The sequence below is a fragment of the Stigmatopora nigra genome, chromosome 2 (genome assembly GCF_051989575.1).
Source record: "Stigmatopora nigra isolate UIUO_SnigA chromosome 2, RoL_Snig_1.1, whole genome shotgun sequence".
NCBI classification, from domain to species: Eukaryota; Metazoa; Chordata; class Actinopteri; order Syngnathiformes; family Syngnathidae; genus Stigmatopora; species Stigmatopora nigra.
This window is the reverse complement of record NC_135509.1, coordinates 19,197,958-19,224,422: the sequence shown is the minus strand read 5'-3', so window position 1 is coordinate 19,224,422 and position 26,465 is coordinate 19,197,958. Positions and strand designations below refer to the sequence as shown.

Below are 26,465 nucleotides of genomic sequence, written 5' to 3'. Positions count from 1 at the left end.
GTCTCTTTCAGTCATGACGGCAGTGTGAATAAGCAATTTGAAACTGGGGGTAATTTGCCACTTTCCTTGATCTGTGGGTCTGCTAGAAATTCAAATGTGGAGTCCTTAATGTTTGTGGAAATGCTGCATTGTCCTAACAGAAAAAAACAGCACCTGCCTTTTAAATACAATTCACCTTTATGTTTGTTTAGTAATGATACAAAAAGCATTTCTCCATTCAGACATTCCTAACAACATTTTAGACAAGTAAACTCTCATGTAGTGGGGAATGTGAGGACCAAGGGTATTATCTCTCCTCTGCAATGACTTTTCACTCTCCCAATAATCAACTCCTCAAGTACAGATACTTGGTAAGGCAAAGTATTACATAAATTACATACTTTGTTTAGCATGGGTGCTAACTTTAACCAAGGTATTGACTCTGGTCCAAATTGCCAAGCTTAACAACGATGGCCACTTTATGGGGCAACAGAACTCTTGCAAAACATTTTGTCTTTGAATGCTTTCAGATATAATAATCATAAAAGCCCAAAAACTGGATTAGTTTAGCCAAGTCATGAGATTAGGGTATAGTTTTTCATTGTGCAAAGTCTGCTGTAATAGGCTCAAGAACCCTAATAACAGGAATAGTTTAGCCTAGTCACGAGATTAGGGTATCGTTTTTCATCGTAAAAAGTCTCCACGGATAGGCTCAAGAACCCTGCTACCCTGAACAGAAAAAAAAACATTGTTAAAATGAATGAATGATACATTTATAAGACATATTGAAAGTCAAATTTTCAAAAAACCCAAGCTTGCTAAATCATCCTGGCGATAACAAGGAGGTGATTAGAGAATGCGGGCATAAACCCCACTGCCTCTCACGATCAAAGCGAATGCTCTATCACTCCAGCTAATTCCTCTGATATGTACATATTTTGCAAAGGAAATAAAAGTTTATTAAATTCTATGGATTCAAGCACAATATGTCACTGCCATTGAAACCCCACGTACCTCGAAGGCACGGGTGATGAGGTGACCGAGAGGTTAAGGTGATGGACTGCTAATCCATTGTGTTCTGCACGCATGGGTTCGAATCCCATCCTCATCGTGTGATCCCTGCAATGTCTTTTTGTGCCAGTATGAATGGGTGAAGTTTGGTATTTGACAACATAACACTATGTTAGAAAGCGACTTACCTACACTTATGAAGTGTGAGTGTTACTTTTGCTTATGAATTTTACTCTGTTTCATTGTGCCCACAATTCTAAAAATGCATCCACAATGGACCTACTCAATTCCTGCGAATTGATGCTGCCTTCGACTATTTTCCGAAATACAAATTGAAAACACAAACACATTTGGTGCTTTGACCAAGATTAAAACTGAGACTTTCCATTGGAGAATGTGGGCATTGATCCCACTGCCTCTCACATGCTAAGCGAGCGCTCTACCACTTGAGCTAATTCCCCTTCATACACACCAGACCTGTCTGGCCATTTTATTGAAGGAACTCAATGAAGGCAATGATCAAATTTCTTGAATGTTACACCAAATATTCAATGTCCAGATCTTATAAATTTCACAAAGACACAAATATGCTTCTAAAGATTTGTCTCTTTCAGTCATGACGGCAGTGTGAATAAGCAATTTGAAACTGGGGGTAATTTGCCACTTTCCTTGATCTGTGGTTCTGCTAGAAATTCAAATGTGGAGTCCTTAATGTTTGTGGAAATGCTGCATTGTCCTAACAGAAAAAAATAGCACCTGCCTTTTAAATACAATTCACCTTTATGTTTGTTTAGTAATGATACAAAAAGCATTTCTCCATTCAGACATTCCTAACAACATTTTAGACAAGTAAACTCTCATGTAGTGGGGAATGTGAGGACCAAGGGTATTATCTCTCCTCTGCAATGACTTTTCACTCTCCCAATAATCAACTCCTCAAGTACAGATACTTGGTAAGGCAAAGTATTACATAAATTACATACTTTGTTTAGCATGGGTGCTAACTTTAACCAAGGTATTGACTCTGGTCCAAATTGCCAAGCTTAACAACGATGGCCACTTTATGGGGCAACAGAACTCTTGCAAAACATTTTGTCTTTGAATGCTTTCAGATATAATAATCATAAAAGCCCAAAAACTGGATTAGTTTAGCCAAGTCATGAGATTAGGGTATAGTTTTTCATTGTGCAAAGTCTGCTGGAATAGGCTCAAGAACCCTAATAACAGGAATAGTTTAGCCTAGTCACGAGATTAGGGTATCGTTTTTCATCGTAAAAAGTCTCCACGGATAGGCTCAAGAACCCTGCTACCCTGAACAGAAAAAAAAACATTGTTAAAATGAATGAATGATACATTTATAAGACATATTGAAAGTCAAATTTTCAAAAAACCCAAGCTTGCTAAATCATCCTGGCGATAACAAGGAGTTGATTAGAGAATGCGGGCATAAACCCCACTGCCTCTCACGATCAAAGCGAATGCTCTATCACTCCAGCTAATTCCTCTGATATGTACATATTTCGCAAAGGAAATAAAAGTTTATTAAATTCTATGGATTCAAGCACAATATGTCACTGCCATTGAAACCCCACGTACCTCGAAGGCACGGGCGATGAGGTGACCGAGAGGTTAAGGTGATGGACTGCTAATCCATTGTGTTCTGCACGCATGGGTTCGAATCCCATCCTCATCGTGTGATCCCTGCAATGTCTTTTTGTGCCAGTATGAATGGGTGAAGTTTGGTATTTGACAACATAACACTATGTTAGAAAGCGACTTACCTACACTTATGAAGTGTGAGTGTTACTTTTGCTTATGAATTTTACTCTGTTTCATTGTGCCCACAATTCTAAAAATGCATCCACAATGGACCTACTCAATTCCTGCGAATTGATGCTGCCTTCGACTATTTTCCGAAATACAAATTGAAAACACAAACACATTTGGTGCTTTGACCAAGATTAAAACTGAGACTTTCCATTGGAGAATGTGGGCATTGATCCCACTGCCTCTCACATGCTAAGCGAGCGCTCTACCACTTGAGCTAATTCCCCTTCATACACACCAGACCTGTCTGGCCATTTTATTGAAGGAACTCAATGAAGGCAATGATCAAATTTCTTGAATGTTACACCAAATATTCAATGTCCAGATCTTATAAATTTCACAAAGACACAAACATGCTTCTAAAGATTTGTCTCTTTCAGTCATGACGGCAGTGTGAATAAGCAATTTGAAACTGGGGGTAATTTGCCACTTTCCTTGATCTGTGGGTCTGCTAGAAATTCAAATGTGGAGTCCTTAATGTTTGTGGAAATGCTGCATTGTCCTAACAGAAAAAAACAGCACCTGCCTTTTAAATACAATTCACCTTTATGTTTGTTTAGTAATGATACAAAAAGCATTTCTCCATTCAGACATTCCTAACAACATTTTAGACAAGTAAACTCTCATGTAGTGGGTAATGTGAGGACCAAGGGTATTATCTCTCCTCTGCAATGACTTTTCACTCTCCCAATAATCAACTCCTCAAGTACAGATACTTGGTAAGGCAAAGTATTACATAAATTACATACTTTAGCATGGGTGCTAACTTTAACCAAGGTATTGACTCTGGTCCAAATTGCCAAGCTTAACAACGATGGCCACTTTATGGGGCAACAGAACTCTTGCAAAACATTTTGTCTTTGAATGCTTTCAGATATAATAATCATAAAAGCCCAAAAACTGGATTAGTTTAGCCAAGTCATGAGATTAGGGTATAGTTTTTCATTGTGCAAAGTCTGCTGTAATAGGCTCAAGAACCCTAATAACAGGAATAGTTTAGCCTAGTCACGAGATTAGGGTATCGTTTTTCATCGTAAAAAGTCTCCACGGATAGGCTCAAGAACCCTGCTACCCTGAACAGAAAAAAAAACATTGTTAAAATGAATGAATGATACATTGATAAGACATATTGAAAGTCAAATTTTCAAAAAACCCAAGCTTGCTAAATCATCCTGGCGATAACAAGGAGTTGATTAGAGAATGCGGGCATAAACCCCACTGCCTCTCACGATCAAAGCGAATGCTCTATCACTCCAGCTAATTCCTCTGATATGTACATATTTTGCAAAGGAAATAAAAGTTTATTAAATTCTATGGATTCAAGCACAATATGTCACTGCCATTGAAACCCCACGTACCTCGAAGGCACGGGCGATGAGGTGACCGAGAGGTTAAGGTGATGGACTGCTAATCCATTGTGTTCTGCACGCATGGGTTCGAATCCCATCCTCATCGTGTGATCCCTGCAATGTCTTTTTGTGCCAGTATGAATGGGTGAAGTTTGGTATTTGACAACATAACACTATGTTAGAAAGCGACTTACCTACACTTATGAAGTGTGAGTGTTACTTTTGCTTATGAATTTTACTCTGTTTCATTGTGCCCACAATTCTAAAAATGCATCCACAATGGACCTACTCAATTCCTGCGAATTGATGCTGCCTTCGACTATTTTCCGAAATACAAATTGAAAACACAAACACATTTGGTGCTTTGACCAAGATTAAAACTGAGACTTTCCATTGGAGAATGTGGGCATTGATCCCACTGCCTCTCACATGCTAAGCGAGCGCTCTACCACTTGAGCTAATTCCCCTTCATACACACCAGACCTGTCTGGCCATTTTATTGAAGGAACTCAATGAAGGCAATGATCAAATTTCTTGAATGTTACACCAAATATTCAATGTCCAGATCTTATAAATTTCACAAAGACACAAACATGCTTCTAAAGATTTGTCTCTTTCAGTCATGACGGCAGTGTGAATAAGCAATTTGAAACTGGGGGTAATTTGCCACTTTCCTTGATCTGTGGGTCTGCTAGAAATTCAAATGTGGAGTCCTTAATGTTTGTGGAAATGCTGCATTGTCCTAACAGAAAAAAACAGCACCTGCCTTTTAAATACAATTCACCTTTATGTTTGTTTAGTAATGATACAAAAAGCATTTCTCCATTCAGACATTCCTAACAACATTTTAGACAAGTAAACTCTCATGTAGTGGGGAATGTGAGGACCAAGGGTATTATCTCTCCTCTGCAATGACTTTTCACTCTCCCAATAATCAACTCCTCAAGTACAGATACTTGGTAAGGCAAAGTATTACATAAATTACATACTTTGTTTAGCATGGGTGCTAACTTTAACCAAGGTATTGACTCTGGTCCAAATTGCCAAGCTTAACAACGATGGCCACTTTATGGGGCAACAGAACTCTTGCAAAACATTTTGTCTTTGAATGCTTTCAGATATAATAATCATAAAAGCCCAAAAACTGGATTAGTTTAGCCAAGTCATGAGATTAGGGTATAGTTTTTCATTGTGCAAAGTCTGCTGGAATAGGCTCAAAAACCCTCATAACAGGAATAGTTTAGCCTAGTCACGAGATTAGGGTATCGTTTTTCATCGTAAAAAGTCTCCACGGATAGGCTCAAGAACCCTGCTACCCTGAACAGAAAAAAAAACATTGTTAAAATGAATGAATGATACATTTATAAGACATATTGAAAGTCAAATTTTCAAAAAACCCAAGCTTGCTAAATCATCCTGGCGATAACAAGGAGTTGATTAGAGAATGCGGGCATAAACCCCACTGCCTCTCACGATCAAAGCGAATGCTCTATCACTCCAGCTAATTCCTCTGATATGTACATATTTTGCAAAGGAAATAAAAGTTTATTAAATTCTATGGATTCAAGCACAATATGTCACTGCCATTGAAACCCCACGTACCTCGAAGGCACGGGCGATGAGGTGACCGAGAGGTTAAGGTGATGGACTGCGAATCCATTGTGTTCTGCACGCATGGGTTCGAATCTCATCCTCATCGTGTGATCCCTGCAATGTCTTTTTGTGCCAGTATGAATGGGTGAAGTTTGGTATTTGACAACATAACACTATGTTAGAAAGCGACTTACCTACACTTATGAAGTGTGAGTGTTACTTTTGCTTATGAATTTTACTCTGTTTCATTGTGCCCACAATTCTAAAAATGCATCCACAATGGACCTACTCAATTCCTGCGAATTGATGCTGCCTTCGACTATTTTCCGAAATACAAATTGAAAACACAAACACATTTGGTGCTTTGACCAAGATTAAAACTGAGACTTTCCATTGGAGAATGTGGGCATTGATCCCACTGCCTCTCACATGCTAAGCGAGCTCTCTACCACTTGAGCTAATTCCCCTTCATACACACCAGACCTGTCTGGCCATTTTATTGAAGGAACTCAATGAAGGCAATGATCAAATTTCTTGAATGTTACACCAAATATTCAATGTCCAGATCTTATAAATTTCACAAAGACACAAACATGCTTCTAAAGATTTGTCTCTTTCAGTCATGACGGCAGTGTGAATAAGCAATTTGAAACTGGGGGTAATTTGCCACTTTCCTTGATCTGTGGGTCTGCTAGAAATTCAAATGTGGAGTCCTTAATGTTTGTGGAAATGCTGCATTGTCCTAACAGAAAAAAACAGCACCTGCCTTTTAAATACAATTCACCTTTATGTTTGTTTAGTAATGATACAAAAAGCATTTCTCCATTCAGACATTCCTAACAACATTTTAGACAAGTAAACTCTCATGTAGTGGGTAATGTGAGGACCAAGGGTATTATCTCTCCTCTGCAATGACTTTTCACTCTCCCAATAATCAACTCCTCAAGTACAGATACTTGGTAAGGCAAAGTATTACATAAATTACATACTTTAGCATGGGTGCTAACTTTAACCAAGGTATTGACTCTGGTCCAAATTGCCAAGCTTAACAACGATGGCCACTTTATGGGGCAACAGAACTCTTGCAAAACATTTTGTCTTTGAATGCTTTCAGATATAATAATCATAAAAGCCCAAAAACTGGATTAGTTTAGCCAAGTCATGAGATTAGGGTATAGTTTTTCATTGTGCAAAGTCTGCTGTAATAGGCTCAAGAACCCTAATAACAGGAATAGTTTAGCCTAGTCACGAGATTAGGGTATCGTTTTTCATCGTAAAAAGTCTCCACGGATAGGCTCAAGAACCCTGCTACCCTGAACAGAAAAAAAAACATTGTTAAAATGAATGAATGATACATTGATAAGACATATTGAAAGTCAAATTTTCAAAAAACCCAAGCTTGCTAAATCATCCTGGCGATAACAAGGAGTTCATTAGAGAATGCGGGCATAAACCCCACTGCCTCTCACGATCAAAGCGAATGCTCTATCACTCCAGCTAATTCCTCTGATATGTACATATTTTGCAAAGGAAATAAAAGTTTATTAAATTCTATGGATTCAAGCACAATATGTCACTGCCATTGAAACCCCACGTACCTCGAAGGCACGGGCGATGAGGTGACCGAGAGGTTAAGGTGATGGACTGCTAATCCATTGTGTTCTGCACGCATGGGTTCGAATCCCATCCTCATCGTGTGATCCCTGCAATGTCTTTTTGTGCCAGTATGAATGGGTGAAGTTTGGTATTTGACAACATAACACTATGTTAGAAAGCGACTTACCTACACTTATGAAGTGTGAGTGTTACTTTTGCTTATGAATTTTACTCTGTTTCATTGTGCCCACAATTCTAAAAATGCATCCACAATGGACCTACTCAATTCCTGCGAATTGATGCTGCCTTCGACTATTTTCCGAAATACAAATTGAAAACACAAACACATTTGGTGCTTTGACCAAGATTAAAACTGAGACTTTCCATTGGAGAATGTGGGCATTGATCCCACTGCCTCTCACATGCTAAGCGAGCGCTCTACCACTTGAGCTAATTCCCCTTCATACACACCAGACCTGTCTGGCCATTTTATTGAAGGAACTCAATGAAGGCAATGATCAAATTTCTTGAATGTTACACCAAATATTCAATGTCCAGATCTTATAAATTTCACAAAGACACAAACATGCTTCTAAAGATTTGTCTCTTTCAGTCATGACGGCAGTGTGAATAAGCAATTTGAAACTGGGGGTAATTTGCCACTTTCCTTGATCTGTGGGTCTGCTAGAAATTCAAATGTGGAGACCTTAATGTTTGTGGAAATGCTGCATTGTCCTAACAGAAAAAAACAGCACCTGCCTTTTAAATACAATTCACCTTTATGTTTGTTTAGTAATGATACAAAAAGCATTTCTCCATTCAGACATTCCTAACAACATTTTAGACAAGTAAACTCTCATGTAGTGGGTAATGTGAGGACCAAGGGTATTATCTCTCCTCTGCAATGACTTTTCACTCTCCCAATAATCAACTCCTCAAGTACAGATACTTGGTAAGGCAAAGTATTACATAAATTACATACTTTGTTTAGCATGGGTGCTAACTTTAACCAAGGTATTGACTCTGGTCCAAATTGCCAAGCTTAACAACGATGGCCACTTTATGGGGCAACAGAACTCTTGCAAAACATTTTGTCTTTGAATGCTTTCAGATATAATAATCATAAAAGCCCAAAAACTGGATTAGTTTAGCCAAGTCATGAGATTAGGGTATAGTTTTTCATTGTGCAAAGTCTGCTGGAATAGGCTCAAAAACCCTCATAACAGGAATAGTTTAGCCTAGTCACGAGATTAGGGTATCGTTTTTCATCGTAAAAAGTCTCCACGGATAGGCTCAAGAACCCTGCTACCCTGAACAGAAAAAAAAACATTGTTAAAATGAATGAATGATACATTTATAAGACATATTGAAAGTCAAATTTTCAAAAAACCCAAGCTTGCTAAATCATCCTGGCGATAACAAGGAGTTGATTAGAGAATGCGGGCATAAACCCCACTGCCTCTCACGATCAAAGCGAATGCTCTATCACTCCAGCTAATTCCTCTGATATGTACATATTTTGCAAAGGAAATAAAAGTTTATTAAATTCTATGGATTCAAGCACAATATGTCACTGCCATTGAAACCCCACGTACCTCGAAGGCACGGGCGATGAGGTGACCGAGAGGTTAAGGTGATGGACTGCTAATCCATTGTGTTCTGCACGCATGGGTTCGAATCTCATCCTCATCGTGTGATCCCTGCAATGTCTTTTTGTGCCAGTATGAATGGGTGAAGTTTGGTATTTGACAACATAACACTATGTTAGAAAGCGACTTACCTACACTTATGAAGTGTGAGTGTTACTTTTGCTTATGAATTTTACTCTGTTTCATTGTGCCCACAATTCTAAAAATGCATCCACAATGGACCTACTCAATTCCTGCGAATTGATGCTGCCTTCGACTATTTTCCGAAATACAAATTGAAAACACAAACACATTTGGTGCTTTGACCAAGATTAAAACTGAGACTTTCCATTGGAGAATGTGGGCATTGATCCCACTGCCTCTCACATGCTAAGCGAGCTCTCTACCACTTGAGCTAATTCCCCTTCATACACACCAGACCTGTCTGGCCATTTTATTGAAGGAACTCAATGAAGGCAATGATCAAATTTCTTGAATGTTACACCAAATATTCAATGTCCAGATCTTATAAATTTCACAAAGACACAAACATGCTTCTAAAGATTTGTCTCTTTCAGTCATGACGGCAGTGTGAATAAGCAATTTGAAACTGGGGGTAATTTGCCACTTTCCTTGATCTGTGGGTCTGCTAGAAATTCAAATGTGGAGTCCTTAATGTTTGTGGAAATGCTGCATTGTCCTAACAGAAAAAAACAGCACCTGTCTTTTAAATACAATTCACCTTTATGTAAGAGACTTTGTTGCAAAACATTGCGTCTTTGAATTTTTTTCTGAAATAAGAATCTGTTGGGTTTATTTTGTATTAGTATTATACATATATGTGTATTAATTCATTTTTTTGTTAAATCATTCTTCCAATTCTTCGGCTCGAGGTCATAAACAGCCAGCCGCCTGGTCCAGTCTCACGTGGACTTCTTATTCAAGGATTATTTATCCTACATCTCACCCAGTATCGGGCCCTGAGGGCTGTTGATCGGGAGGCAGCAAGGACTCGGGATATCTGCCACTTCCATAACACTCATATGGTGTGCATACCTCGTGACGCACTTCGGGCTTCTTCATGTAATTGTCATATGATTGTTAGGTCAAATGAAAGCGTGATTGTTTTAATACAAATGAGGGTTGGTTTTAGTTTCCTGTTGTTATTGTTAAAATACCTTGACTGTTATTAAACCCCACTTCCTCTCCAAGAGGTTAAGGTGATGGACTGCTAGCTAATCCAATGTGTGAGCAGTTCTTTCACTTATGATTTTTTACTTTTACTAAAAATGCATCAACAATGGACATACTCAAATCCTGCAAATTGATACTGCCTTAGACTATTTTCAGTAATACAAATTGAAAACACAAACACACTTGGTGCTTTGACAAAGAGAACAACTATAATTTTCCGATAAGCGAGCACTCGACCACTTGAGGTAATTCCCCTTCAAACACATCAAGCCTGCCTGGTCTCATTGAAGAATGTCAATAAAAAGCAATGGCATCGATAACATTTCTTGAATGTTACACCAAATATTCAATATTCAGATCTTCTAAATTTTATGAAAACACAAATACACTTCTAAAGACATTTCTCTTTCAGTAATGAAGGCACTGTGAATTAGTAATTCAAAACTGGGGGTAATTTATAATTTTTCTTTGATCTGTTGGTCTTCGAGAAATTCAAATAGGGAGGCCTTAATGTATATAGAAATTGGTACTTGGACGATTCGCGAAAGATGTTTGGTTGACGGATGTTCAGGCGACGGACAGTTCGCTAAACGGACATTTGGGCGACCGGTCAGTTCGCCGAATGGACGTTTGGGCGACCGGACAGTCTGCCGAACGGACGTTTGGGCGACCGGACAGTCTACCGAACGGACGTTTGGGCGACCGGACAGTTCGCCGAACGGACGTTTGGGCAACCGGTCAGTTCACCGAACGGACGTTTGGGCGACCGGACAGTTCGCCGAACGGACGTTTGGGTGACCGGACAGTTCGCCGAACGGACGTTCGGGTGACCGGACAGTTCGCCGAACGGACGTCTAAGCGACCGGACAGTTCGCCAAACGGATATTTGGGCAAACAAATTCGCCAAACGGACGTTTGGGCAAAAAGACGTTTCGCCGCCATGGCATTTGGACACGCAATGTAATTTATCAAAGGTAGGGGATTGAAATATAAGAAAAAAAGACAATTGAACGTGAAAATGTATTTTCAAATTTACTTTCAACATTAAGAACGAATAAGAGCAGTCTTTAAATTGAACGATGAACGGTAAGGGAAATGAATAAGGTCATTGATTGTTACTATAATTTGGACAACGCCGGGACGGTCGAATGAAAAATCCTAACGGGCTCTAGGTTTAAAAGCATGTTCACACACGATGGGGGTGGGGCGAGCGCGCAAATCCCGCGGCAAAGAAACGTCCATTCGGCGAAACGTCCGTCGCCCAAACGTCCATCGACCAAACGTCCATCGACCAAGCGTCCATCGACCAAACGTCCATCGACCAAACGTCCATCGACCAAACGTCCATCGACCAAACGTCCATCGACCAAACGTCCATCGACCAAACGTCCATCGACCAAACGTCCGGTCACAGTGGAAATTATGCATTGTCCAAACAGAAAAAAGCAACCCCTACCTCATAAATATAATTCATCTTTAGGTTAAGTAATGATACATAAGTGTTTCTGCATTCAGACATCATCCATGACATTTTAGAGATGTAAACTTTCATGTAGTGGGGAATGTGAGGAACAAAGGTGCTATCTCTTTGCAAAGAATTTACACACTCCCAAGAATCAATTCCTCATGTAAAGAAATTTCGCTTCTTCTTCTGTGCACAGTGCCACCCATGTTAGCGCTGAAGAAGAACCAGTGCCCTGACTTCCGCTTGTGAGTTTCTGAATGAAATTTCAAATTTTTAAGAACATTTTTATTTACTTAATATAAAAAAATAAACGGACATTTTTAAGCCGTGGAATGGTGAAGGATCACGGTATATCAAAATTTAATTCCTCACACCTACCTCATGTCACCAAATGTTGAAGAATGTGAAAATGATCAACATCTGGTTCATGTAACTTGAAAATATGCAACAAAACAACTCTAAGTAAAAATGTGACCATTTTCTCTTGTCAATAACAATGGCTAATGTGCATTACCTGTGTTTCCTTGAATGGAAAGAAGATCATTGGTGACACCTCTCATGGTCTCCAGGGTGGAATGTGTGACCTCGTATGTAGGTAGGACGATATCTTGTGTGTCTATGGAACCACACCATGACAAGACTGGAATAGGACTTGCCTCTGCCAATCTTGTCTCCAAGGGCCAGTCACCAACATTGAGGTAAAACTCCACATCTGGCACCATCACCTTCGTAGTAGATTTCGATACAGCCAGTTATGAAATAACGTTACAAGAGTCACTTTGAAATTCCAAATACAGAGGTACCTCGAGATACGTGCTTTATTCGTTCCGGGACTGAGCTCGTATGTCGATATTTTCGTAAGTCGAACGAACATTTCCCATTGAAATGAAATAAAAACAAATTCATTTGTTCCAACCCTCTGAAGAAATACCAAAACAAGGTATTCAATTTGAAAAAAGTTAGATTTCTTCTAATTCGCCATCTATTAACAAAGTAACACATAAATAGTGGTTTAATATTACTATAATATGTATAATAGTACTAAAATGATAAGGATTTCAAAGGGGGAAAAGAGAGAGAGACGGCAAGAGAGGAGGGCGATTTTTGCGCGGCAACACACTCATTTCATAACATAAACACATTTAAATAAACCTGAATTACGATGCAGACACACTCAGAAATAAATGTAATCTAATCTTACACTAAACTTAATTCTAATTTTGTTTTACATTTTTAAAACTTTCTTCTCCCGGCCAGGTTGGCAAACACCCGGGCAAACACCCGCTTCCACCCTGACTTTAACTATTGATGGGCTGTTTGCTTTTGTATTCCCTTCAAAATATTCTGAAAATGATGCACACAAATGTCCTCACAATTGGATAACGCACGACCACTTGCCAACGAGAAGTAATGTATACTCCTCGTATTAGCGATCGCTCGGCCATTCGCGCTGAGTGACGGGGAAAAAACACAAAAAAAGTGCTCGTAGATATCTGTTATACACGAAAGAGATGCGGCAAGAAAGACAGTGCGCTAAAATCGGAAATAGCCTCTAATGTCTTGGCCACCTGGCTTTCTCGTATCTCGAGATAATTGTTTTCTCGAAATTTACTCGTATCTCAAAATGCTCGTAGGTTGTGGTGCTCGTATGTTGAGATACCACTGTATAAAGACTTTCATGGGAATAGTGCAAAAACATTCTGCAATCCATACCTTCCTTGTCAGCGAGAGCAACATTTCGTCAGAGAACATTTTGAAGTCGGTGTATTTTCCCAGCGTTTGGCGGAACAGTTGATTTTTGATGATGGCATAGTGAATAATACCACCTCTGTTTCCAAATCTTTGAGGCCCTTGCTCTCTTAGAAACTGAAGGTTAATAGTCGGAAAAGAATGGAAGTCCGCGTCAATCTGAGGTTCATCATGTGGACACTCCATGATTCTTTGCCAGATGGAGGTATCAGGTTCAGGACAGTCACAGTATTCATGATACACTGGACCTATAACATCAAAATATGAAGCAGTTAGCATGACTCTGGTACCATGAATGATTGATTGATCTGATAAGAGACAGCACATGTTAATGAACATATTTATATTCATGTTAGTGAACATAAATATGTAAATATGTAAGGTTGTAGCCGCCGGGTAATTTCAATCTTTAGTCCTTTGTGTAGGTACAAGATAAACAAAAACACACACTAGACACATACAAATAGCACAATTTTAGGCAGCACTATGATCTCAATTTTGTTCATCTAACAGCCAAGCTTTAAGATGATTGGCGAAGAGTTTCAGAGACAGGAGTTTATGTATGTTAATTGGTATTAAGTTCCAGGTATGTGCGGGCCGTACAGAGAAGGTGCTTTGGCTGAAAGCACTGTTTTTGAAGGGAACTAAACAGTCACCTCTAAAGCCAGCCTTGTTGATTCATTGGAATTTTTTTGTACCACATCTTGCAGTGGGGGAGAAGCTTTGTATTGGAATAATTTGTAGACTACGGTGGCATCTGCATATTTAACAGTACTGTTCCAGTTCAGGCTTTTGTGTTTCTTTAATATCTGACAGTGGTGGTGTGTTTTCGGCTTTTCGTCGTACTTTCAAAGCCTGTTTATAAATGGTTTTAATTGGTTTCAGCGTTGTTTTGCAGGCCAAGGACCACCTTGTTAGGCAGTAAGTCATGTGTGATATGATCATTGTGTCAAAATATAATTTCTCTGACTCAGGTGTTAGATTGTTTCTAATGAACCTAAAATTAGACGAGTAGAATTGTATTTTATTTGACGTTTTAATGCTAGTTGAGAGCCTAGAGCAGTGATTTTCAAACTTTTTTGGCCACCGCCCCCTTCACCGCTGGGCCAAAATGCCAACGCCCCCCTCTTTACCCCTTTCCAACGAACGCTAGAACGACTATATTGCTAAATGTCACAAGAATTAGTTGATTCTTCAATCACAAACAGTTTGAAGACTAAAAAAAACAATTTTAATAAACAAAAATGGTTATCATTTATTCTTCAATTACAACACCTTGAACTGAACTTGAAATAAATTGTAAAACTGAACGAGTAACCATTAACAACTGTCCTGCCTAATGAGATGGGTGGGCTTGGTGCATTGCAATCAGACTGTCAACATCAGGATGAAGGTTTGTCAGGAGCAGTCTCAGATCACCGCGCTCTGTGATGTTAAGTTTGTTTCTTTGTTTGGTGAGGAGCCTTGTCACAGCGCTGAACCCCCTTTCAACCAGGTAGGAAGTCGGAAAAGCAATGAAAAACAACTTGATGGCTTTCCATAGGGTTGGAAAGTTTGTTTTTTGTCGACTTTTTATTACAGACAATCAATTTTTCCGGTCTTTCTACAAACACCAACGTCACATTTTACTGTAATTGCTCCATCGCCCCCTTCACTATTTCAACGCCCCCCATTCGCCTGTTTATTTGTCAGCGCCCCCCTGAAAGTTCACACCACCCCCCGAGGGGCGGTACCGCCCACTTTGAAAACCACTGGCCTAGAGTGATTCCTAAGTGTCTCAATTCTTGGACTACATTGATTGGTTATCCTTGGATAAAAATGTTGGGGTTGCTGTTTTTTGTCACTCTTCTTGAGAACTACATGAAGACAGTCTTAGATATGTTTAAATGTAGTTGCGATTTTTCAAGCCAGTGATTGACGCTCATCATTGCATGTGTGAGTTCCTGTGCCACATGTTTTTTTGGTCTCAGAAGAGTTATTTATCTCATGGTTCAGGTAATGTTTGTTGAAGGTGTGGTTTGTGTAAATGGGAGGGATGCAACATAAGAAAGACCCAAAATTAACATGTTTTTGAGGCGGCCCGGCCTCGTTACTCTAATCTTTTGTTTCAATAATAGCCATAGGGACAGACAACACCTAGTATATAAATGACCATATGAAAGATGATTGTTTAAAATATTTATGTAAATCACAAATTTAAATTTCCTCTGATAATAGAGATCATGTTTAATCAACAACGACACATGTAGAGTAATCATTTTCTGTTCATATTTTATACCAACAAACATAAACAGGTGCATTATCCTCACTAGGGTCGCTGGAGCCTATCCCAGCCGACTTCGTGGCAAAGGCAGTGGACACCCTGAATTGGTGGCCAGCCAATTGCAGAGCACAAGGAGACAAACAATCATTCACACTCACCCTCACACCTGGGGACAATTTAAAGTGTCCAGGGAGCCTACCATGCATGTCTTTGGAATGTGGGAGGAAACCAGAGTACCCAGAGAAACCCCATGCAGGCCTGGGAGAACATGCAAACTTGACACAGATGGACATTACCTGGATTTGAACCCAGGACCACAGAGCTGTAAGGCCGACACGCTAACCACTCGCACCACCGGGCTGCTACGGCACTTGTTTATCCATTAATTATATTGTGAAATATATTTGTATTCTTATATTTAGTCTTGCACCCTTTTCACTATGATGTATTAAATGTTACTAGAATAGAATTTAACTTACACCTATTGTTTAAAATGTGCACTACACCTTTTGCACTCCACCTCCTTCATTTGTATTAACGCCTCCCATTTTTATGACTTGTTTTATCTCTAATAAAACCACCGTTGAAGCAGCTTTTCGGCGGGAGATAGCTTCGAGGAGCTTGGAGAGTAGTCACACTCTCGGGCCTCAGGATGGTCCACTCCCCCGCCTCTCCAGACGCGGCCTTTAACTTTCATTCCATCTGCCTCAGTGTGTGTTCCTGTGTTTGAGTTTATTTAAGTGTTGGCCAGTAGCCCCAACATATATAGTGATTATTTATTTATCATTTCTCGATATTATCAATGTGTTTGTTTGATTGTTGATGAGTCCATAGATTTAGCGAGCGAGTGGTTCACAGTCAACATCTTGGCGCTGAACATCTGACAAACCATGGAACAAATCCTGGATTTCAGACGGAACAAGGCTGCTTTGCTCTGTTGATCTGACTTGGACTACATATTTATTTGTTAGTTATTTATTGATTATTAATTTGTCTATTTGTTTTTGTTATCTGTGCACTTAGCGCTGAATGTTTTGAATCACATTATACTTGAATAAATATAATAAAAGCATTCAATTAAATTCAATTTAATAATACTGACCTTGGATGAGGTAGGGAGATTTGGCAACAGCCGTTTCATGATGGAAGATGTCAACTTTGAGGCCCGATTGTGCACTGTTGTACAGGCGGTACTTCACTAAGAAGGATCCATCTCCTCTGTCCATTGGTGCAGGGACGTGGATGCGGACATGCTCCTTATTTCCCAGTGAGGTTATCTTCACTTTAAAGGTGTCTTTGCCTTGATCCAAACAGTGATTTTCAGTGCCAAGTCCATAAAGAAGGGGTGGCCAAGTCCGGTCCTCGAGAAGCCCTATCAAGTCTGTTTTCCATATCTCCCTCTTCTACCACACTTGAATCAAATGATCATCAGCAAGCTGTCCACAACCTTCACACCAATCCCGATTATTTGATTCAGGTATGTTGGTGGAGGGAAACATGGAAAACAGACTGGATAGGGGCTCTCGAGGACCGGATTTGGCCACCTCTGTCATAAAGCCAGCGCTACTAGTACTATACTTTCACGCTGAAGGAAAAAAGCTTCAGGTATGTAATAACGTTGATTAGGTCTGGGACATTTTCCTGTAATTTTTATCTGAGAATATAAATGGTACCGAGAAATATAAACCAGTTCATAACGCAATGAACAAGCGAGTAATTTTAACGAAAATAGCGACTTTTGGCAATCGATAGTATCTCAAAGAAAGCTATCATTTCCGTGGCAATTTATTTATTTAGTGTAAATTACCTGGAGATGAACTCAGATTTTCTCCTTTAAAATTGACGGCCTGGATGACTAAGTAGCGCACTGGGAGAACTGCATTGGGATGAAGTCCTGGACCCCAGATGAGGCAACTTTCTGGGTTAATTTTTTCACACTTGGCGAGATGAAAACTAAAAAATAAAACTACGACAAAATAAACACAGGGGAAAGTGGGATAAAAAGAGACGAGTGCATCCGCGTTTCGATTAAACATCGTAACGAGTAGTGGCTAAAGGGCCAAAAGATTCATAAGAACTTTTCCACATCGGGCGACGACATTTTGGCTCAAATGGAGACACGCCCATTCACCGGTGATGCATTCAAGTAACTACGAAATCATTACGTATCTTCCAGATTCCAGAGGTGGTAACCTGAACATGGGACCAATATACTGGAGTAAATTGGTTATTATCAGGTGGTGATTTTTGTTTTGTTTTGTTTTTGTTCTGATAAGAATTAGTGTAAACGGTTCAAATGCAATTCTAGTACCGTCTGGGTTGACATGAGGCAGTCATGTTCACCGAACGATTCATAAAAAAACAAGACAAAGATTTTATTATTTATACTTTTTTAGCCATTGTGACTATGCACAGTTTGAACGTAAAAGGTACAAAGATTTTATTATTTATACTTTTTTAGCCATTGTGACTATGCACAGTTTGAACGTAAAAGGTTTGAAGTGAAGGAGATTGAAAACTGCACACAAACCTGGGCAAAATAAATCCACAAAGGGGCGCAGTGGGTGCAGGTTTTTTGCTTCCAACGTACAAGAGGATATCTTTTCACCTGTACCGCATTGAAGAAGAGAGCCAGGACAGTCATCCGTTAACATCTATTACTTTGAACCAACAGTTCAACAATACAGACACCAAAGTACGCATGGGCCACTGTGCAACAGGTGGGCTTAACAAACTTATCCCTAATAAGTTGGAAGCGTATTCAGCTGTTGACAATGGCTAATTGTTTGGGTCCAGCCAGATAAAATTCAATTAGCCTGAGAACTTTACAGTTGACTTTGAGGTAGGAGGTTAAAATGCACCTGAAGGTTTTATCTTTAGAGAATTTAGTTGTGTGATTCGATCTATTTGATTTTAATGTCCTCTTGGAAATGTCGGTGCTGTGGGTTAGCTGGTCAAAGTGCCTGTCTAGTTAACAGGAGATCCTGTGTTCAACTCCCAGCAGTACCTGATTAACCCTTCATGCTGCACTGTGTAAAAACAAAAACGTTGCTACAGAGACATATCTCTAGCTCTTAATATTAGTAGTTCCACTTGAACATTACAAGATTGAACCGTAACTTTGCTCTAAAATCAGAAGACATGTAGATGTCACCTTTTTACCACTGTCTTTCAACATCTCACATATACTCCTTTCTTTTTCAAGATCCGGTATTTGAGCAGAATATATTTTTAAGACATAGGAATTGTATTCCTTTTTTAATGTCCCTTTAGCTAGTTGTTGGTTATTTTTTCAGATGGACCTATCTCATATTGCCCAGGGTCTCTGTGGCGCAATCGGTCAGCGCGCTTGGCTGTGAACCGAGAGGCTGGTGGTTCAAATCTACCCAGAGACGATAACAAGCCTGGCAGAGCACATAGCTGCTTTTGAGGATCTGTGTGATCAAATCCTCCCGCAAATACAAGATTATTGGGTGGAGCTTGCACATATGACTGAGAGTTGGTTCATTGGTTGAAAGCTTCTTGTCCATTGTACACTCCTGTTGACAATGGCTAATCATTTGGGTCCAGCCAGATAAGACTCAATTACCCTGAGAACTTTACAATTGTCTTTGAGGTAGGAGCTTAAAATGCACTCGGAGGTTTTATTTTTAGAGAATTTAGTTGTGTGATTTGATCTTTTTAATTTTAATGTTCCTGCACACTAGTCGGTGCTGTGGCTTAGCTGGTCAAAGTACCTGTCTTGTAATCAGGTGATCCTGGGTTCAACTCTGTGCAGTACCTGATTAGCCCTTCATGCTGCATTGTGTAATAACTAAAAGGTTGCTACAGAGACATATCTCTAGCTCTTAATATTAGTAGTTCCACTTGAACATTACAAGATTGAACCCTAACTTTGCTCTAAAATCAGAAGACATGTCGATGTTACCTTTTTACCACTGTTTTTCAACATCTCACATATACTCCTTTCTTTTTCAAGATCCGGTATTTGAGCAGAATATTTTTTTAAGACATAGGAATTGTATTCCTTTTTTAATGTCCCTTTAGCTAGTTGTTGGTTATTTTTTCAGATGGACCTATCTCTTGTTGCCCAGGGTCTCTGTGGCGCAATCGGTCAGCGCGCTCGGCTGTTAACCGAGAGGCTGGTGGTTCAAATCCACCCAGAAACGATAACAAGCCTGGCAGTGCACATAGCTGCTTTTGAGGATCTGTATGATCAAACCCTCCTGCAAATACAAGATTATTGGGTGGAGCTTGCGCATGTGACTGAGAGTTGGTTCATTGGTTGAAAGCTTCTTGTCCATTGTACACTCCTGTTGACAATGGCTAATCATTTGGGTCCAGCCAGATAAGACTCAATTACCCTGAGAACTTTACAATTGTCTTTGAGGTAGGACCTTAAAATGCACTTGGAGCTTTTATTTTTTAGAGAATTTAGTTGTGTGATTTGATCTTTTTAATTTTAATGTTCCTGCACACTAGTGGGTGCTGTGGCTTAGCTGGTCAAACTTCCTGTCTAGTAAACAGGAGATCCTGGGTTCAACTCCCTGCAGTACCTGATTAGCCCTTCATGCTGCACTGTGTAATAACTAAAAGGTTGCTACAGAGACATATCTCTAACTCTTAATATTAGCAGTTCCACTTGAACATTACAAGATTGAACCCTAACTTTGCTCTAAAATCAGAAGACATGTCGATGTTACCTTTTTACCACTGTCTTTCAACATCTCACATATACTCCTTTCTTTTTCAAGATCCGGTATTTGAGCAGAATATTTTTTTAAGACATAAGAATTGTATTCCTTTTTTAATGTCCCTTTAGCTAGTTGTTGGTTATGTTTTCAGATGGACCTATCTCTTAATGCCCAGGATCTCTGTGGGGCAATCGGTCAGCGCGCTCGGCTGTTAACCGAGAGGCTGGTGGTTCAAATCCTCCCAGAGACGATAACAAGCCTGGCAGAGCACATAGCTCCTTTTGAGGATCTGTGTGATCAAACCCTCCTGCAAATACAAGATTATTGGGTGGAGCTTGCACATGTGACTGAGAGTTGGTTCATTGGTTGAAAGCTTCTTGTCCATTGTACACTCCTGTTGACAATGGCTAATCATTTGGGTCCAGCCAGATAAGACTCAATTACCCTGAGAACTTTACAATTGTCTTTAAGGTAGGAGCTTAAAATGCACTTGGAGGTTTTATTTTTAGAGAATTTAGTTGTGTGATTTGATCTTTTTAATGTTAATGTTCCTGCGCACTAGTTGGTGCTGTGGCTTAGCTGGTCAAACTTCCTGTCTAGTAAACAGGAGATTCTGGGTTCAACTCCCTGCAGTACCTGATTAGCCCTTCATGCTGCACTGTGTAATAACTAAAAGGTTGCTACAGAGACATATCTCTAACTCTTAATATTAGCAGTTCCACTTGAACATTACAAGATTGAACCCTAACTTTGCTCTAAAATCAGAAGACATGTCGATGTTACCTTTTTACCACTGTCTTTCAACATCTCACATATACTCCTTTCTTTTTCAAGATCCGGTATTTGAGCAGAATATTTTTTTAAGACATAAGAATTGTATTCCTTTTTTAATGTCCCTTTAGCTAGTTGTTGGTTATGTTTTCAGATGGACCTATCTCTTATTGCCCAGGGTCTCTGTGGCGCAATCGGTCAGCGCGCTCGGCTGTTAACCGAGAGGCTGGTGGTTCAAATCCTCCCAGAGACGATAACAAGCCTGGCAGAGCACATAGCTCCTTTTGAGGATCTGTGTGATCAAACCCTCCTGCAAATACAAGATTATTGGGTGGAGCTTGCACATGTGACTGAGAGTTGGTTCATTGGTTGAAAGCTTCTTGTCCATTGTACACTCCTGTTGACAATGGCTAATCATTTGGGTCCAGCCAGATAAGACTCAATTACCCTGAGAACTTTACAATTGTCTTTAAGGTAGGAGCTTAAAATGCACTTGGAGGTTTTTTTTTAGAGAATTTAGTTGTGTGATTTGATCTTTTTAATGTTAATGTTCCTGCGCACTAGTCGGTGCTGTGGCTTAGCTGGTCAAAGTGCCTGTCTTGTAAACAGGAGATCCTGGGTTCAACTCCCAGCAGTACCTGATTAGCCCTTCATGCTGCACTGTGTAATAACTAAAAGGTTGCTACAGAGACATATCTCTAGGTCTTAATATTAGCAGTTCCACTTGAACATTACAAGATTGAACCCTAACTTTGCTCTAAAATCAGAAGACATGTCGATGTTACCTTTTTACCACTGTCTTTCGACATCTCACATATACTCCTTTCTTTTTCAAGATCCGGTATTTGAGCAGAATATTTTTTTAAGACATAGGAATTGTATTCCTTTTTTAATGTCCCTTTAGCTAGTTGTTGGTTATTTTTTCAGATGGACCTATCTCTTATTGCCCAGGGTCTCTGTGGCGCAATCGGTCAGCGCGCTCGACTGGTTACCGAGAGGCTGGTGGTTCAAATCCACCCAGAGACGATAACAAGCCTGGCAGAGCACATAGCTGCTTATGAGGAGATGTGTGATCAAACCCTCCCGCAAACACAAGATTATTGGGTGGAGCTTGCACATGTGACTGAGAGTTGGTTCATTGGTTGAAAGCTTCTTGTCCATTGTACACTCCTGTTGACAATGGCTAATCATTTGGGTCCAGCCAGATAAGACTCAATTACCCTGAAAACTTTACAATTGTCTTTGAGGTAGGAGCTTAAAATGCACTTGGAGCTTTTATTTTTTAGAGAATTTAGTTGTGTGATTTGATATTTTTAATTTTAATGTTCCTGCACACTAGTGGGTGCTGTGGCTTAGCTGGTCAAAGTGCCTGTCTAGTAAACAGGAGATCCTGGGTTCAACTCCCAGCAGTACCTGATTAGCCTTTCATGCTGCACTGTGTAAAAACAAAAACGTTGCTACAGAGACATATCTCTAGCTCTTAATATTAGTAGTTCCACTTGATTATTACAAGATTGAACCGTAACTTTGCTCTAAAATCAGAAGACATGTAGATGTTACCTTTTTACCACTGTCTTTCAACATCTCACATATACTCCTTTCTTTTTCAAGATCCGGTATTTGAGCAGAATATTTTTTTAAGACATAGGAATTGTATTCCTTTTTTAATGTCCCTTTAGCTAGTTGTTGGTTATTTTTTCAGATGGACCTATCTCGTATTGCCCAGGGTCTCTCTGGCGCAATCGGTCAGCGCGCTTGGCTGTTAACCGAGAGGCTGGTGGTTCAAATCTACCCAGAGACGATAACAAGCCTGGCAGAGCACATAGCTGCTTTTGAGGATCTGTGTGATCAAACCCTCCCGCAAATACAAGATTATTGGGTGGAGCTTGCACATGTGACTGAGAGTTGGTTCATTGATTGAAAGCTTCTTGTCCATTGTACACTCCTGTTGACAATGGCTAATCATTTGGGTCCAGCCAGATAAGACTCAATTACCCTGAGAACTTTACAATTGTCTTTGAGGTAGGAGCTTAAAATGCACTTGGAGGTTTTATTTTTAGAGAATTTAGTTGTGTGATTTGATCTTTTTAATTTTAATGTTCCTGCACACTAGTGGGTGCTGTGGCTTAGCTGGTCAAAGTGCCTGTCTAGTAAACAGGAGATCCTGGGTTCAACTCCCAGCAGTACCTGATTAGCCCTTCATGCTGCACTGTGTAATAACTAAAAGGTTGCTACAGAGACATATCTCTAGCTCTTAATATTAGCAGTTCCACTTGAACATTACAAGATTGAACCCTAACTTTGCTCTAAAATCAGAAGACATGTCGATGTTACCTTTTTACCACTGTCTTTCAACATCTCACATATACTCCTTTCTTTTTCAAGATCCGGTATTTGAGCAGAATATTTTTTTAAGACATAGGAATTGTATTCCTTTTTTAATGTCCCTTTAGCTAGTTGTTGGTTATGTTTTCAGATGGACCTATCTCTTATTGCCCAGGATCTCTGTGGCGCAATCGGTCAGCGCGCTCGGCTGTTAACCGAGAGGCTGGTGGTTCAAATCCACCCAGAGACGATAACAAGCCTGGCAGAGCAGATGGCTGCTTTTGCGGATCTGTGTGATCAAACCCTCCCGCAAATACAAGATTATTGGGTGGAGCTTGCACATATGACTGAGAGTTGGTTCATTGGTTGAAAGCTTCTTGTCCATTGTACACTCCTGTTGACAATGGCTAATCATTTGGGTCCAGCCAGATAAGACTCAATTACCCTGAGAACTTTACAATTGTCTTTGAGGTAGGAGCTTAAAATGCACTTGGAGGTTTTATTTTTAGAGAATTTAGTTGTGTGATTTGATCTTTTTAATTTTAATATTCCTGCACGCTAGTGGGTGCTGTGGCTTAGCTGGTCAAAGTGCCTGTCTAGTAAACAGGAGATCCTCGGTTCAACTCCCAGCAGTACCAGATTAGCCCTTCATGCTGCACTGTGTAATAACTAAAAGGTTGCTACAGAGACATATCTCTAACTCTTAATATTAGCAGTTCCACTTGAACATTACAAGATTGAACCCTAACTTTGCTCTAAAATCAGAAGACATGTCGATGTTACCTTTTTACCACTGTCTTTCAACATCTCACATATACTCCTTTCTTTTTCAAGATCCGGTATTTGAGCAGAATATTTTTTTAAGACATAAGAATTGTATTCCTTTTTTAATGTCCCTTTAGCTAGTTGTTGGTTATGTTTTCAGATGGACCTATCTCTTATTGCCCAGGGTCTCTGTGGCGCAATCGGTCAGCGCGCTCGGCTGTTAACCGAGAGGCTGGTGGTTCAAATCCTCCCAGAGACGATAACAAGCCTGGCAGAGCACATAGCTCCTTTTGAGGATCTGTGTGATCAAACCCTCCTGCAAATACAAGATTATTGGGTGGAGCTTGCACATGTGACTGAGAGTTGGTTCATTGGTTGAAAGCTTCTTGTCCATTGTACACTCCTGTTGACAATGGCTAATCATTTGGGTCCAGCCAGATAAGACTCAATTACCCTGAGAACTTTACAATTGTCTTTAAGGTAGGAGCTTAAAATGCACTTGGAGGTTTTATTTTTAGAGAATTTAGTTGTGTGATTTGATCTTTTTAATGTTAATGTTCCTGCGCACTAGTCGGTGCTGTGGCTTAGCTGGTCAAAGTGCCTGTCTTGTAAACAGGAGATCCTGGGTTCAACTCCCAGCAGTACCTGATTAGCCCTTCATGCTGCACTGTGTAATAACTAAAAGGTTGCTACAGAGACATATCTCTAGGTCTTAATATTAGCAGTTCCACTTGAACATTACAAGATTGAACCCTAACTTTGCTCTAAAATCAGAAGACATGTCGATGTTACCTTTTTACCACTGTCTTTCGACATCTCACATATACTCCTTTCTTTTTCAAGATCCGGTATTTGAGCAGAATATTTTTTTAAGACATAGGAATTGTATTCCTTTTTTAATGTCCCTTTAGCTAGTTGTTGGTTATTTTTTCAGATGGACCTATCTCTTATTGCCCAGGGTCTCTGTGGCGCAATCGGTCAGCGCGCTCGACTGTTAACCGAGAGGCTGGTGGTTCAAATCCACCCAGAGACGATAACAAGCCTGGCAGAGCACATAGCTGCTTATGAGGAGATGTGTGATCAAACCCCTCCCGCAAACACAAGATTATTGGGTGGAGCTTGCACATGTGACTGAGAGTTGGTTCATTGGTTGAAAGCTTCTTGTCCATTGTACACTCCTGTTGACAATGGCTAATCATTTGGGTCCAGCCAGATAAGACTCAATTACCCTGAAAACTTTACAATTGTCTTTGAGGTAGGAGCTTAAAATGCACTTGGAGCTTTTATTTTTTAGAGAATTTAGTTGTGTGATTTGATATTTTTAATTTTAATGTTCCTGCACACTAGTGGGTGCTGTGGCTTAGCTGGTCAAAGTGCCTGTCTAGTAAACAGGAGATCCTGGGTTCAACTCCCAGCAGTACCTGATTAGCCTTTCATGCTGCACTGTGTAAAAACAAAAACGTTGCTACAGAGACATATCTCTAGCTCTTAATATTAGTAGTTCCACTTGATTATTACAAGATTGAACCGTAACTTTGCTCTAAAATCAGAAGACATGTAGATGTTACCTTTTTACCACTGTCTTTCAACATCTCACATATACTCCTTTCTTTTTCAAGATCCGGTATTTGAGCAGAATATTTTTTTAAGACATAGGAATTGTATTCCTTTTTTAATGTCCCTTTAGCTAGTTGTTGGTTATTTTTTCAGATGGACCTATCTCGTATTGCCCAGGGTCTCTCTGGCGCAATCGGTCAGCGCGCTTGGCTGTTAACCGAGAGGCTGGTGGTTCAAATCTACCCAGAGACGATAACAAGCCTGGCAGAGCACATAGCTGCTTTTGAGGATCTGTGTGATCAAACCCTCCCGCAAATACAAGATTATTGGGTGGAGCTTGCACATGTGACTGAGAGTTGGTTCATTGATTGAAAGCTTCTTGTCCATTGTACACTCCTGTTGACAATGGCTAATCATTTGGGTCCAGCCAGATAAGACTCAATTACCCTGAGAACTTTACAATTGTCTTTGAGGTAGGAGCTTAAAATGCACTTGGAGGTTTTATTTTTAGAGAATTTAGTTGTGTGATTTGATCTTTTTAATTTTAATGTTCCTGCACACTAGTGGGTGCTGTGGCTTAGCTGGTCAAAGTGCCTGTCTAGTAAACAGGAGATCCTGGGTTCAACTCCCAGCAGTACCTGATTAGCCCTTCATGCTGCACTGTGTAATAACTAAAAGGTTGCTACAGAGACATATCTC

At 39.9% G+C, this 26,465-nt stretch overlaps 1 protein-coding gene and 19 non-coding genes across 21 annotated transcripts in view; 19 read left to right on the top strand and 1 right to left on the bottom strand.

The window, feature by feature from the left end:
- Nucleotides 1-18,349, bottom strand: part of poglut3 (protein O-glucosyltransferase 3) — a 49,174-nt gene extending 30,825 nt beyond the window's left edge. The window contains exons 1-4 of one of the 2 annotated variants that reach the window (XM_077712244.1): nt 18,185-18,349; nt 16,757-16,954; nt 13,356-13,639; nt 12,157-12,367 (exon numbers count right to left, since the gene is read on the bottom strand). In XM_077712244.1, coding sequence (XP_077568370.1) covers nt 12,157-12,367; nt 13,356-13,639; nt 16,757-16,954; nt 18,185-18,308 — 817 coding nt within the window. In that variant the 5' untranslated portion in view covers nt 18,309-18,349. Of the gene's footprint in view, nt 1-12,156; nt 12,368-13,355; nt 13,640-16,756; nt 16,955-17,461; nt 17,766-18,184 lie in introns of those variants that run through there. The other variant, XM_077712243.1, reaches the window with a different exon arrangement.
- trnas-gcu (transfer RNA serine (anticodon GCU)) lies at nt 1,009-1,090 on the top strand. Its single transcript has one exon. It is a non-coding gene; the product is annotated as a tRNA-Ser (tRNA).
- On the top strand, nt 2,602-2,683 carry trnas-gcu (transfer RNA serine (anticodon GCU)). The gene has a single exon. It is a non-coding gene; the product is annotated as a tRNA-Ser (tRNA).
- Nucleotides 4,191-4,272, top strand: trnas-gcu (transfer RNA serine (anticodon GCU)). Its single transcript has one exon. It is a non-coding gene; the product is annotated as a tRNA-Ser (tRNA).
- trnar-gcg (transfer RNA arginine (anticodon GCG)) lies at nt 5,784-5,865 on the top strand. The gene has a single exon. It is a non-coding gene; the product is annotated as a tRNA-Arg (tRNA).
- trnas-gcu (transfer RNA serine (anticodon GCU)) lies at nt 7,373-7,454 on the top strand. The gene has a single exon. It is a non-coding gene; the product is annotated as a tRNA-Ser (tRNA).
- Nucleotides 8,966-9,047, top strand: trnas-gcu (transfer RNA serine (anticodon GCU)). Its single transcript has one exon. It is a non-coding gene; the product is annotated as a tRNA-Ser (tRNA).
- Nucleotides 18,350-18,975: 626 nt separating the features above from the next.
- Nucleotides 18,976-19,049, top strand: trnah-gug (transfer RNA histidin (anticodon GUG)). Its single transcript has one exon. It is a non-coding gene; the product is annotated as a tRNA-His (tRNA).
- A 2,249-nt stretch (nt 19,050-21,298) lies between these two features.
- On the top strand, nt 21,299-21,372 carry trnan-guu (transfer RNA asparagine (anticodon GUU)). Its single transcript has one exon. It is a non-coding gene; the product is annotated as a tRNA-Asn (tRNA).
- A 313-nt stretch (nt 21,373-21,685) lies between these two features.
- trnat-ugu (transfer RNA threonine (anticodon UGU)) lies at nt 21,686-21,759 on the top strand. Its single transcript has one exon. It is a non-coding gene; the product is annotated as a tRNA-Thr (tRNA).
- A 312-nt stretch (nt 21,760-22,071) lies between these two features.
- trnat-ggu (transfer RNA threonine (anticodon GGU)) lies at nt 22,072-22,145 on the top strand. The gene has a single exon. It is a non-coding gene; the product is annotated as a tRNA-Thr (tRNA).
- A 315-nt stretch (nt 22,146-22,460) lies between these two features.
- Nucleotides 22,461-22,534, top strand: trnat-agu (transfer RNA threonine (anticodon AGU)). Its single transcript has one exon. It is a non-coding gene; the product is annotated as a tRNA-Thr (tRNA).
- Nucleotides 22,535-23,234: 700 nt separating this feature from the next.
- trnat-agu (transfer RNA threonine (anticodon AGU)) lies at nt 23,235-23,308 on the top strand. The gene has a single exon. It is a non-coding gene; the product is annotated as a tRNA-Thr (tRNA).
- A 312-nt stretch (nt 23,309-23,620) lies between these two features.
- Nucleotides 23,621-23,694, top strand: trnan-guu (transfer RNA asparagine (anticodon GUU)). Its single transcript has one exon. It is a non-coding gene; the product is annotated as a tRNA-Asn (tRNA).
- Nucleotides 23,695-24,008: 314 nt separating this feature from the next.
- Nucleotides 24,009-24,082, top strand: trnat-agu (transfer RNA threonine (anticodon AGU)). Its single transcript has one exon. It is a non-coding gene; the product is annotated as a tRNA-Thr (tRNA).
- Nucleotides 24,083-24,394: 312 nt separating this feature from the next.
- trnan-guu (transfer RNA asparagine (anticodon GUU)) lies at nt 24,395-24,468 on the top strand. The gene has a single exon. It is a non-coding gene; the product is annotated as a tRNA-Asn (tRNA).
- A 314-nt stretch (nt 24,469-24,782) lies between these two features.
- On the top strand, nt 24,783-24,856 carry trnat-ugu (transfer RNA threonine (anticodon UGU)). The gene has a single exon. It is a non-coding gene; the product is annotated as a tRNA-Thr (tRNA).
- Nucleotides 24,857-25,168: 312 nt separating this feature from the next.
- Nucleotides 25,169-25,242, top strand: trnan-guu (transfer RNA asparagine (anticodon GUU)). The gene has a single exon. It is a non-coding gene; the product is annotated as a tRNA-Asn (tRNA).
- A 316-nt stretch (nt 25,243-25,558) lies between these two features.
- On the top strand, nt 25,559-25,632 carry trnat-agu (transfer RNA threonine (anticodon AGU)). Its single transcript has one exon. It is a non-coding gene; the product is annotated as a tRNA-Thr (tRNA).
- A 700-nt stretch (nt 25,633-26,332) lies between these two features.
- trnat-agu (transfer RNA threonine (anticodon AGU)) lies at nt 26,333-26,406 on the top strand. Its single transcript has one exon. It is a non-coding gene; the product is annotated as a tRNA-Thr (tRNA).
- The last annotated feature ends 59 nt before the right edge of the window (nt 26,407-26,465 follow it).